Source organism: Sphaeramia orbicularis, chromosome 20 (genome assembly GCF_902148855.1).
Source record: "Sphaeramia orbicularis chromosome 20, fSphaOr1.1, whole genome shotgun sequence".
Taxonomy (NCBI): Eukaryota; Metazoa; Chordata; class Actinopteri; order Kurtiformes; family Apogonidae; genus Sphaeramia; species Sphaeramia orbicularis.
In genome coordinates this window covers 37,324,858-37,338,153 of record NC_043976.1, presented here as the reverse complement: position 1 = coordinate 37,338,153, position 13,296 = coordinate 37,324,858, and the positions used below count along the sequence as shown (strand labels likewise).

Genomic DNA, 13,296 nt, shown 5'->3' with positions numbered 1-13,296 from the left:
TTCTTGTGTTTTTGGCAGATGCGGCCTCAGCCTCAGCAGAGCGTGCTGTGGTTGTCATTAAAATTAATTTCAGCGCCGTCGCTTCATTTGTTAATACAAATCATTGTGCTGTGTTTAAATAGTTTCTTACATCTCGTGTTTCCTCGTCTCGTTTTCAGGGACCACCGGGTCCTTCTGGAGAAGCCGGCCCACCTGGACCACCTGGCAAGAGAGTAAGTTTATGTTTTTTTTTAGGGCTGGGCAAGTTAACGCGTTATTACCGCGTTAACGCATTCATTAAATAACACCGACAATTTTTTTCATCTCACGTTAATGCCGTTTTATTCTAACTCCTATTCTTCTGCCTCTGCTTGTGTGCGTGTAGCGATTAGCTCGGCAGATAGACGACAGGTTTACCAAGAAAAGCCGGACGCTGAAAACTTCTCTCCAAATCTTTTACCGTAGACTCACTGTAAAACTGCAACATACATACAAAATATGTCTGAGTTCTGTTCATTGCCTTAGTACATTTACATGGCATTATACATTTAAATGAATGGGAAAAAGATCGCTAGCTCGATGCTAACTTGAATGGGAAAATCCATAGACCCGCTAACGATTAGCATTTGCAGATTAACCCTTTCATGCATGAATTATGAGAACCTAGTCAAGATTTTTTTTTTGTGGAGTGTTTTTATACCTCCTTAGGCATAAAAAAAAATTGCGATCGAGTTTTTTTTTTTCATGGAGTTACGAAAACATCCATGCATTTAATTTTTTTAAGTAAAGAAATATGTATTTAAAGCCCAATATCAGAAAGTAAAATGAAAACAATGAAATAAAAACATTTTTAAGGCTGCTAATTTGATGTTTTCTCACATTTTAACATACTCTAATGCTAGTTATTACCTCATTTAATATGCAAAAAACAACTCTTTTTGTCTAACAAATAACTGATTTACACTTAAACATGTTAGTGCAGATCAGGTTTATCAAGAACAGCAAAGTTATAGTAATGGTATGAATTGCAGTGTATTATGGGATGTTGCATAAGTGTCCACTGTGTTGGCTTATATGGAACTAAAACAACAAAACCTATGAATATACAAGAGAACAGCTGGAGAAGAACTGTCCACTGTAGTGACCACAGTGCATGAAAGGGTTAACTTAAGATTTACAACATCTTTTTTTCCAGCAACAAAGGTTCACATCAGACATATTTTATATTATTCATTCTTACAACTGAACATAAAATACTCACAGGCAAACGTTTTTGGGGCCATACAAACAGAGTGAAAGAAACGTGTCTGTTAGTTCCTTCTTATGTCCGAACTGACTACGGGAACACCGCAAGGACAAAACATACATTAGTGCAACTTATTCCGACCACTAGAGGGCCCCCTTTGCTTGCTTTGAACAACTGAGCATCACATATTATTGGTCTTATTAGTATTAGTACTGATTAGTGGGCTTAAGGCTCCTCCTGTCAATCACTCACAAGCGGAAATAAACTGGTGGGGACATAAACCTGGAGAAAAGTAGCGGTCTTTTCCGTGGACGTTTTCATTTTAAATGTCTTCAGATGGTGGGGTTGAGAAGGACAACGTTGTTTGGAAGCGCTGCAATGTGGAATTTTTTTTTTTTTTTTTTTTTTTTAATCACCGGAGTACTTCAAATCTGAAATATCACTTAAAGCACAGGTGTCAAACATGCGGCCCGGGGGCCAAATCCGGCCCGCCAAAGGGTCCAATCCAGCCCACAGGATGAATTTGTGAAATGCAACAATTACACAGAAGATATGAACAATCAAAGGTGTCAAAATCATTTTAATTCAAGTTCCACATACAGACACATACAGTCCAATTAGATTTCAAGTGGGTCAGAACCAGTAAAATATTATCACAATAACCTACAAATAATGACAACCCCAAATTTTCTTTTTGGTTTTTTGTGTAAAAAAAAAAAAATTACATGAAAATGTTTACATTACCAAACTATACTTTTACAAAAAATGGGAGTAACCTGAACAAATATGAACAAACGGAAGTGTCTTAAGAAAAGTAAATGCAATTTTACCAATATTCTGCCTGTTACTACACGTTTTGAACGATTGTAATGAACATGTGTAAATGATAAACTGATAAACAGAGGCATAATATTGTTAAAATTCCACTTGTTTTTCTTAAGACAATTCAAATTGTTCATGTTATTCAGATTTTTAATGAAACTTTGTAGATGTAAACCTGATCATAATATAATTTTACTTTTTTCACTGTTGTTATTTTACTGGTCCGGCCCACTTGAGATCAAATTGGGGTGAATGTGGCCCCTGAAATAAAATGAGTTTGACACCCCTGAATTAAAGGCAATACACGCTGTTGATGCCGGCACCCACACACACACACACACACACATTTAACTATGCGATTAATCACAGAAATCCACGTGATTAACTGCGATTAAAAATTTTAGCACTACTGTTTTTTTGTTTCCATCAACAGTGGATCACTTCCAGAAGAAACCCACAATAGACTCAGCACTGTTGACATTTCATTATTTCACCACACAATCTGTTTGATATGAAATCTTCTGCAGACAACCCCTTTCATCAGTGTGAAAACCCTGTATGCACTTGTAAAACGTCCTAGACCTTTTTTTTTTTATTATTTTTTTTTTCCATAGATGAAGTAAATGTGTATGTGTTGGCACTGTACGCTCGCTTCTCGGAGCCGCGACGACTCCACCTCCACAACTCAATTTTGGGAGTGAAGGAGCAGAGATTCATTTTCATTAAAAGTGGAGTGGGGGAAAACGAAGTGGGAGATTTAGGGGGTCAAAGCGTCGCGCCGTCTGCGAACAAAAGCCACCTCAAAGCCTACTGAGAAATGAATGTAACGATGAAATAATCGTGAATCTGCCTTTTTTCCCCTTAGAAAGAAATTGAAAAGGCTTACCAAAAAAAATGGCTACTGAAGAGGAGCCGTCACCGCTAAGCTCATTTATGTCCTGGTGGCAGGAGGAAAAAAGAGAAGGAGTTATAGCAGGGCTGACACTTTATCGATCCATGGACGCTTGACTGACAGACAGAGCTAAACAAAGGAATAACATGGATACAGGCACTTTTAACCCTTTAGAGAAATACTCTGATATTCATAATTTCAACCTTAGTGTGTTATTGGAGGACATGACAAGAGTTATTTACTTTTGTGAATTTAAAAAAAAAAAATTTTATTATCATGTAGAAAATCAAGGTTAATGAAGTTTCCATATTTGGTTCCTTACCCATAAGTGGCAAAAATAAATAAATCCAAGAAGTATATATAAAAAATACAAGAAAAGCACTTGTAATATGAAAAGAACCTGTATTTTAGAACATTAGACCAACATTAGTACCAGTACTTCACGGTACCTAACAAAAATCAATCATTGTTTGTTATTGGAGGACATAACAAGACTTAATTACTTTTGTAAAATTTAAAAAAAAAATGTTTATTGTCATGTACAAAATCAAGGTCAATGAAGTTACCGTATTTAGTTCCTTATCCGTAAGTGCCAAAAAATAAATAAATCCAAGAAGTATATATAAAAAATACAAGAAAAGCACTTGTAATATGAAAGAACCTGTATTTTCAAACATTAGACCAACATTAGTACCAGTACTTCACGGTACCTAACAAAAATCAATCATTGTTTGTTATTGGAGGACATAACAAGACTTAATTACTTTTGTGAAATTTAAAAAAAAAATGTTTATTGTCATGTACAAAATCAAGGTTAATGAAGTTACCATATTTGGTTCCTTACCCATAAGTGGCAAAAATAATAAATCCAAGAAGTATATAGAAAAAATACAAGAAAAACACTTGTAATATGAAAAGAACCTGTATTTTCGAACATTAGACCAACATTAGTACCAGTAATTCATGTACCTAACAAATTTCAGTCATGGTTTGTTTATTGGAGGACATAACAAGACTTAATTACTTTTGTGAAATTAAAAAAAAAAAAAAAAAAAAAAAAAAGTTTATTGTCATGTAAAAAATCAAGGTTCATGAAGTTACCATATTTGGTTCCTTACCCATAAGTGGGAAAAATAAATAAATTCAGAAGTATATATAAAAAAATATCAGAAAAATACATGTAAGGATGAAGGAACATGTATTTTAGAACATTAGACCAACATAAGTGCTGATCCAGACACCTGTCAACGTCCACATCAAAAATTTGCGAAAATTTTTATTGTCATGTAGTAAATCAAGGTTAATGAAGTTACCATATTTGGTTCCTTGCCCGTAAGTGGCAAAAAAAAAAAAAAAATTAAAGAAGTAGGCTTATGTATAAAAAATACAAGAAAACCACATGTAATGTTAAAGGAACGTGTATTTTAGAACATTAGCCCAACATTAGTAATGGTGTTTCATGGTACCTAACAAATTTCGAGCATTGTTTGTTATTGGATGACATAACAAGAGTTTATTACTAAGTGACAATGCAGTTTTTAACCCTTTATAGGACACTCATAGAAATACTCTGGCATTCAAAATTTCAACCTTAGTGTGTTACTGGAGGACAGAACAAGAGGTCATTTTTAAAAATGTTTATTGTCATGTAGAAAATCAGGGTTAATGAAGTTACCATATTTGGTTCCTTACCCATAAGTGGCAAAAATAAATAAATCTAAGAGTATATATTAAAAAATGCAAGAAAAATACATGTAATGTGAAAGGAACATGTATTTTAGAACATTAGAACATCACTTTTAGAACATGAGACCAACATACTGCTGATCCAGACCCCTGTCAACGTCCACATCAAAAATTTTCAAAAATTTGTATTTTCATGTAGAAAATCAATGTTATGAAGTTACCGTATTTGGCTCATGCCTGTAAGTGGCAAAAAAATAAAATAAAATAAAATCCAAGAGTTATATATAAAAATACAAGAAAAACATATGTACACATGATCCCTTTGAACATCATTACTTACATTAGTACCATTACTTCATGGTACCGAACAAATTTCAACCTTTGTGTGTTATTGGAGGACACTTTATTACTTTTGTGAAAATTTTCCAAAATTTTTATTGTTATGCAGAAAATTAAGATTAATGAAGTTACCATATTTGGGTCCTTACTCATAAGTGGCAATAAATAAATAAATGAAGTAGGCTCATGTATAAAAAAATGACAAGAAAAACACATGTAAGGTGAAAGGAACATGTATTTTAGAACATTACAACAAATTTCCACCTTAGTGTGTATTGGAGGACATAACAACACTTTATTACTTTTAATGAAATTTTTCTAAATGTTTTATTGTCACGTAGAAAAATCAAGGTTATAAAGTTACCATATTTGCTTCCTTACGCATAAGTGGCATCTTACAGACCCTGCAGACCACATTGGACCTCAGATTGTTGACCTCATTAGTTGCTTTTCCATTGCGCAAAACTTTACTGATATTTACTAAATGTAAAAAAAAACACAAGTGCGTAATGTCGGTTTTTCCATTGAAATCACAAATACAACGATTTGTTTGTTTATTATCGTGAGATGACACGAGAAATCATTCCATAAACATGTCGACGAACATAAATATGGTGTTGAGTTTACAGATATATTCATTATTATTATATATTAGCCCTCTATCTCGTACTAAATTAAAAAATTATTCGGTTTCCTGGTGTGTCCACACATACTGCACAATGTTTCTTTTAAAATTCTTCTTTTTCGCTTGTTGTAATGCTTCTCAACATCCATTTTTTAATTTTTTTTTTAATTCACGTGACTATAGTCCGCAGAAGAAGGTCTTTCCATTGCAGTTTTGCGCGATTTACCATTTGCGCTACGCCCGAAAAACCACCTCTTGCCAGCGCGAAAACTTTAATCGAAAAATGAGAGTTTGGGCGAAATTGTCATTTTTCCATCAGGTAAATTTTTATGTGCAAATTATTTCGCGCAATTTGAGGGTCAGTGGAAAAGCGACTGCTGTTACTGTTGCTGTCACTGTCTTGTAATGCACGAAATGACCAAAAATAGTCACTTGCCCGATAAGGGGCTAAGAAGATAATAGAGCAGATGTGGACTTTGAGAGCGTTCACCAACAAAAAAACGTCGATTAGAATAAAACTGCTCCCCTGTTGGAGGGCATTTGAAGGGATTAATTTATTAATGCACTAAAGGAGAAAGTGCACATACGTAAGCGACTGAGCCGGAAAACCTCTCTGAAGGTACAAAGATAAAATGTGGAGGGCCTTTTTTTTTTTTTTTTTTTTTCTCTACATTAAAAGTTAATGTTTATTTAATCTCCGGTCTCTCCACTAGGCTCCGGCATCAATATAAAGTTGAGATATCTGAATGAAATATCAGGGCCACTTACTTGCTTTTCAAATGCACGCATCCCGGGGTGGAGCATTAACATATTTCCAATATAATGCGAAGCTCAAAGTCCATGTGAAAATGAACAGCTTTACTCCCTGAAATCTGAAGAAAAGCAAGCGACTGCATTTCAAGAAAGACTCCATGACTCAGTCCGACGGATAGAAAAAAAACATGTCATGCATTTTAAACCGGGGCTGATTGCTTTTCTAATGTGTCCAATGAAATTTACATTCGGAGTATTAAGCGTGGTATCTGCGCCGGGATTATAGTAAGGAAAGGGGCTATTTTATCCTTCACAGGTCTTTAATCGCTTCAGAAGAAGAGAAAAAAAAAAAAAAGACCCCGATGATCCCGCTAGGTTCCCCTTTGAATACATAATCCCACAGCTGGGATTGTTTGGATCTTTCGCCATTTATGTGTCTTCTCAGCAGCGTTTTATCCGTAGAAAACTGCAACAATGCTTAAATCTGGAGCTCCGCCGCTGGAAATGAGCCATTTGCATCACATTTGGAGTCGTGTGATTTGCTAATATCTAAATACGAAAAAAAAAAAAAAAGCATTTTCTTCAGGATATAAGTACCGTACTCTTCAGGAACTTTTACCCTTTATAGGACACTCATAGAAATACTCTGAAATTCAAAATGTCAACCTTAGTGTGTTGTTGGAGGACAAAACAAGAGTTGATTACTTCTGTAAAATTTTTCAAAAAATGTTATTGTCATGTAGAAAATCAAGGTTAATGAAGTTACCATATTTGGTTCCTTACCCATAAATAGCTAAAATAGGTAAATCCAAGAAATATATATAAAAATGCAAGAAAAATACATGTAAGATGAAAGGAACATGTATTTTAGAACATTAGACCAACATAAGCACCTGTAGCATCCACATGATACCCTTTGAACATCATTATTACATTAGTACCATTACTTCATGGTACCGAACAAAGCATGTACACTCACTGTGATGTTCTAAAATACATGGTCCTTTCACTTACATGTGTTTTTCTTGTATTTCTATATATACTTGTTTTTTTTGTTTGTTTTTTTTTGCCACTTATAGGTAAGGAACCAATATGGTAACTTCATCAATCTTACATTCCACATGACAATAAACACTTTTGAAAATTTTCAAAAAATTAATAAAGTCCTGTTATGTCCTCTAATAACGCACTAAGGGTTTTAGTTTTGTGAAATTAAAAAAAAAAAAAAGTATTGTCATGTAGAAAATCAAGGTTAATGAAGTTACCATATTTGGTTCCTTACCCATAAATAGCTAAAATAGGTAAATCCAAGAAATATATAAAAAATGCAAGAAAAATACATGTAAGATGAAAGGAACATGTATTTTAGAACATTAGACCAACATAAGCACCTGTAGCATCCACATGATCCCTTTGAACATCATTATTTACATTAGTACCATTACTTCATGGTACTGAACAAAGCAGGTACACTCACTGTTCATGAGAGGTGGACCTGACAGACCCTGGAGACCAGGGGTGTCAAACATACGACCCGTGGGCCAAAACCGGCCCACTAAAGGGTACTACTGTAACTGGCGCTGTTACTGTCTTGTAATTAGGGATGGGAATCGGGAACTGGTTCTTTTTGAGAACCGAATCCCAGTAGCTCGATTCCTTGGAATCGTTTGCCTGCTTAATGGTTCTGCTTATCGATTCCGCCTTCGTTCTGCATGTGCGATGACGTCACACGTACGCTGCATTGTTTTGGTCAGAACGTAGCCAACATGGCGTTGAGGCAGAAACGGTCTAAACAGATGACAGCAGGTCCACTGGAACACTGTCAAAGCTTCCATGTCTTCAAAAGGGTGGAATCCCTCCAATGTGTTCAAACATTTGTCCACAGCATGTGATTCATTTACAGGAATGTCACATATTTGATACTGTACTTAGCGACGCTTGTGAATGTAGCGGCAGAGTGAACACCAGTTCCAATTCCGGTGCGGGCAACAAACATCGTAACTCCTCAAATACTAGTTTCCGAAGGTAGGGGAAAGGAAATGAGGTGCACAACAACAGGAGATGGGCAGAGTTGAACCGGGTCCACATAGTAGAATTAGTAAAGCGTCTTTAGTTTCACTTTCATAGCCCCCCCCCCCCCCCCCCCCCCCCCCCAAACCGGGCCCGGCATCATCTGTTCTTATTTGTACATACTGTATATGTTCTATTTTCTGTGCAGAGATGGAAATATAGAAGACAGTTAATGCAAACACACCTGTTTGTACTCTTTTATTACCTCACCCAATGAGAATCAATAAGGAATCGGCTCGAAAAGCAAAATGGATAATGGAATCGGAATTGTTAAATTCTTATCGATTCCCATCCCTACTTGTAATGTGTGTAGAAATGACCAAAAATAGTCACTTGCCCTAAAGGGTTAATTCCATCTGTTTTTTATTGGACTACACTCCTAATTTGAGTCCTTTTGTCCAGTCGTAGTAACTGCAAAGGTTTTTTGTTTTTGTTTTGTTTTTTTGTGCCGCTGTAATCCCTCCAGTGGGTCTTCTGCACCTGAAGTCAGAGAGCAAATAAAAAAATCATGCACTGGCAACCTTGAAAAGAAGAACACACATATACACGTGGGCTCTAGCCACTCTCTATTGTGGGACAAGTGAAATGGGTTCATGCTGATCAAGAGCGTGCCTCTTCAACCACCAGTAAGGAGTAACATCAGAAGAAGATGAAAGCTCCGAGACAGGAGGCAAACTCACATTATAGGCTCTCAGTCAATAGCACTCAGCTGCAGCGGCATATCAGAGTGGAATTCGGAATGGGAAGAGTGATTTTGAAGAGGGACGGCTAGAGGTGGAGTTGAAAGAAATCATTGTGGGTCTGTGAGATCCTGACCAGAAAGAAAAGATGACCTGCCATCCCTGTGGCATGTCTGAAGAAGAAGGCAGTGTGTGTGTGTGTGTGTGTGTGTGTGTGTTGTGGTGTGTGTGTGTGTGTGTGTGTGTGTGTGTTCTTGTGCGGCTGCAGGATGGTGTGTTTTCACTTTCACCGCCAGCCAAAGTCAGGTCCAACACACTCAAATACATCTTGATACAGCTGTAGAAGTGCAGGGTCAAAGGCAGTGGGTTGTGGACCACATGTGCCCAGTATCTGTCAGAAAAGAGATGATCTGAAATGGAATTCCAGGTAAGTGAAAGGCTGAGGAACAGAGAAGAAGAAAAAAAACTCAAAATAGTCTCCTCACAGTGAGGACCATTATTCCTGATATAGGAAATAAAGACCTAGGACTAGATTTAAACCTAGAACTAGATTTAGACCTAGGACTAGATTTAGACCAAGGACTAGATTTAAACCTAGACCTAGACATAGATTTAGACTTAGAGCTAGATTTAGACCTAGACATAAATTTAGACCTAGACCTAGATTTAGACCTAGAACTAGATTAGACCTAGACATATTTAGACATAGACCTAGACCTAGATTTAGACCTAGAACTAGATTTAGACCTAGAACTAGATTTAGACCTAGGACTAGATTTAGACCAAGGACTAGATTTAAACCTAGACCTAGACATAGATTTAGACTTAGAGCTAGATTTAGACCTAGACATAAATTTAGACCTAGACCTAGATTTAGACCTAGAACTAGATTTAGACCTAGACATATATTTAGACATAGACCTAGACCTAGATTTAGACCTAGAACTAGATTTAGACCTAGAACTAGACCTAGATTTAGACCTAGAACTAGATTTAGACCTAGAACTAGACCTAGATTTAGACCTAGAACTACATTTAGACCTAGACATAGATATAGACCGAGATATAGATTTAGACCTAGAACCTAGTAGTAGTAGTAGTAGTACTAGCAGGAGTACTACTACTATTACTATTACTATTACTTTACTACTACTACTAACATCACCAATATAATAATAAGAATAAGAATAATAATGATAATAACAATGACGATAGTAGTAGTTGAGATAGTACTAGGAGTAGTAGTAGTAGTAGTAGTACTAGCAGGAGTACTACTACTATTACTATTACTACTACTACTACTACTACTACTATCATCACCAATAATAATAATAATAATAATAATATAATAATATATAATAACAATAATAATAACAATGATGAGTAGTAGTAGTAGAGATAGTACTAGAGTAGAGTAGTAGTAGTAGTAGTACTCCCGCTATTACTACTACTACTACTATTATTATTATATTTTATTATTATTATTATATATTATATATTATTATATTATCAGTGTAGTAATGTAGCAGTAGTAGTAATAGTAGTATCAGTGATAATAATAGTAGTAGTAGTAGTATCAGTAATGATATTATTATTATTATTATTATTATTATTATTTTATTATTATTATTATGAACTGTTTTTTCCGAGGAAGGGCAAAAAACTGATTATTTTGTGCATGTATGTATATGTATTCTTATTTCTTTTTTTGTGATAAATGATTTTGTGTTGTCTGCACAAAACGTCACTCTCTCAACTGTTCTACATGATCGGTATTTCCTGTTTTTATACTTCATCTGTGTTGGTATTCTCACGCCTGTTCTGTTCTATACTGATGTCATCATCTCCTTGTGTTGGTGACAGTAGTCGTAGCGTCCCCGGTGTTGACGTGTCGTTATAGTGACTGTCTGAAAGTGTCCACACCGACATGAACCCCAGTCCCTTTTGCTCACTGACATATTGCTCAGCCCCTCAGAGTGTGTAAAATGTCAGTGGCCATGGCTCATTTGTGCGTCCAGTTCCAGTTGGTGTTTCCTGGTTGCGTTGAAATGCTAAAGCGTTGTCCTGTCGTCCTCCTCCTCAGGGACCTCCGGGCGCTGCCGGTGCAGAGGGCAGGCAAGGAGGAAGGGCGCTAAGGTAACAAAATCAATTCATTCTTTACACGGTAGAGCCATCTCAGCAAGTCCTGCACCCCCCCCCACCCCCACCCCCTTCCACCCCCATCCCACCCCCCTTTTTCACCATACACACATTGTTTCCTGTCCTGATTAAAAGCACAGAAATGCACAAGTAATTTAATTCTTACTGTAAATGAGATGGAAATTTATGGACACGGGCGGTTTGAGTAAAAACTAAGGTTCGCTTCTATTGTTCCGTGGCTTAATTTCAAGACAGACAAAAGGAGGCGACGCTGTTTTTGTCTCAGGTTATCCTCTTTATGGCGGAAATCAGAGCACTGAGTATACAGCTGGTTTCATCCTGTACGTTCAGTTACAAGTAGGTTACTGCACGGTGTAGAAATCAAATACACGTGTAATGAAACTGATCCATCGCCATCTCAAAAGTGAAACGTCGACGCAAAATTAGAGTTCTGTGTCCTGAAAAGCTACATCTGTGCATAGTGGTTACATTAAATTCACTAAAATATAGTACTGTACAAACGTCCCAGTCCAATATCAGGGTTGTTGGTTTGGTAAAGTTCTAATGACCACACATGCATTTGTCAGTTTCCGTATTTAGATCCAATCTGATATATATTTGAAGTATATACATCAAAAAACAAATGTCTTAGGGAAAAAGCAGCTTCTATAAACCACAGTGGTCGTACTTAGTGTGATCCCATTTGCAACATGTCTTTAACCCTTTTGTTCAGACAATATGAGATTAATGGTATTAATTTTCTGTTTTATACCAGAAACTAATTTTTAACAAAAATAAGCAAATGAGCCAGAAATTTAAAACACTGTTAACACGAAGCAAAAATGAAGAAAATAATCAAGAAAATGAGTAAAAATGGCCAAAGTAATCAGCAAAGGAACAAATAATCAACAAATGACCCAAACATAAATCAACAAAATGAACAAAAATTAACAAATGAATCTCAAAATGAATAAAAATCAAACAAAATTGTAAAAACGGCCACAGCAAAATTGTAAAAAAATTGCCGAACTACTCAGCATAAATAAAATAATCAACTAATGAACCAAAAATGAAAGAAAAATAAGCTAAAATAAACAAATAATGAACAACTTGAACAAAATAATCAGGTTTCATTCATGAGATTTATGGCATTCATTTCTTTTTATAATATTAACCAATTTAAAAAAAATATAATAATAAGCAAATGAGCCATAACTTAAAAAAAAAAAAAAAAGGATCAAAAATGAAGCAAAAACGAAGAAAAATGAGCAAATTAATCACAAAATGAAGAAAACAAATCAACAAAATGATGAAAATGGCCAAGAGTAATCAGGAAAAAAAAACAAAAAAAAAAAAAAAAAAAAAAAAAAAAGAAAAATAAAATAAAAAAGAACAAAATAATCAACAACTTAGACAAAAATTAAAGAAAATCTCCAAAAATGAATAAAATGATGAACAAATTGAACAAATAATCAACTAAATGAACAAAAATTAACAAATGAATCTCAAAATTAATAAAATAATCAACAAAATGAGTACATATGGCCAAAATAATCAGCAAAAAGAACAAAATAATCAACAAATGACCCAAAAATGAAAGACAAATCAACAAAAAATGAACAAAATAATGAACAACTTGAGTACAATAATCAACTAAAATGAACAAAAATTTACAAATTAATCTCAAAATAGATAAAATAATCACAAAATTCGTAAAAAATGGCCAAAGTAATCAGCAAAAAGAACAAAACAATCAACAAATTAGACAAAATTAAAGAAAAAAAGCTACAAAAATGAACAAGTTGAACAAAATAATCAACTAAATGAACCAAAATTAACAAATGAATCTCAGAAAGAACAAAATGATCAACAAATTACGCAAAAAATTAAAGAAAAATCTCCAAAAATGAACAAAATAATGAACAAAATGAACAAAATAATCAGGTTTCATTCAACAGCTTCTAAAACCTAAGTGGTTGTATTCAGTTCGACCTTCTTTTGCACTTAACTTGTTTTTAACTATTTTGTTGAGAAAAATTTCACATTTATTGCATTAATTTTCTGT

At 34.9% G+C, this 13,296-nt stretch overlaps 1 protein-coding gene across 1 annotated transcript in view; it reads left to right on the top strand.

Annotated features, from left to right (window-relative positions):
* col11a1a (collagen, type XI, alpha 1a) overlaps window positions 1–13,296 on the top strand; it is a 281,120-nt gene that overhangs the window by 231,674 nt on the left and 36,150 nt on the right. The window contains 3 exon segments of the mRNA XM_030123523.1: window positions 159–212; window positions 11,176–11,212; window positions 11,215–11,228. Of these exon segments, the coding sequence (XP_029979383.1) occupies window positions 159–212; window positions 11,176–11,212; window positions 11,215–11,228 (105 nt within the window).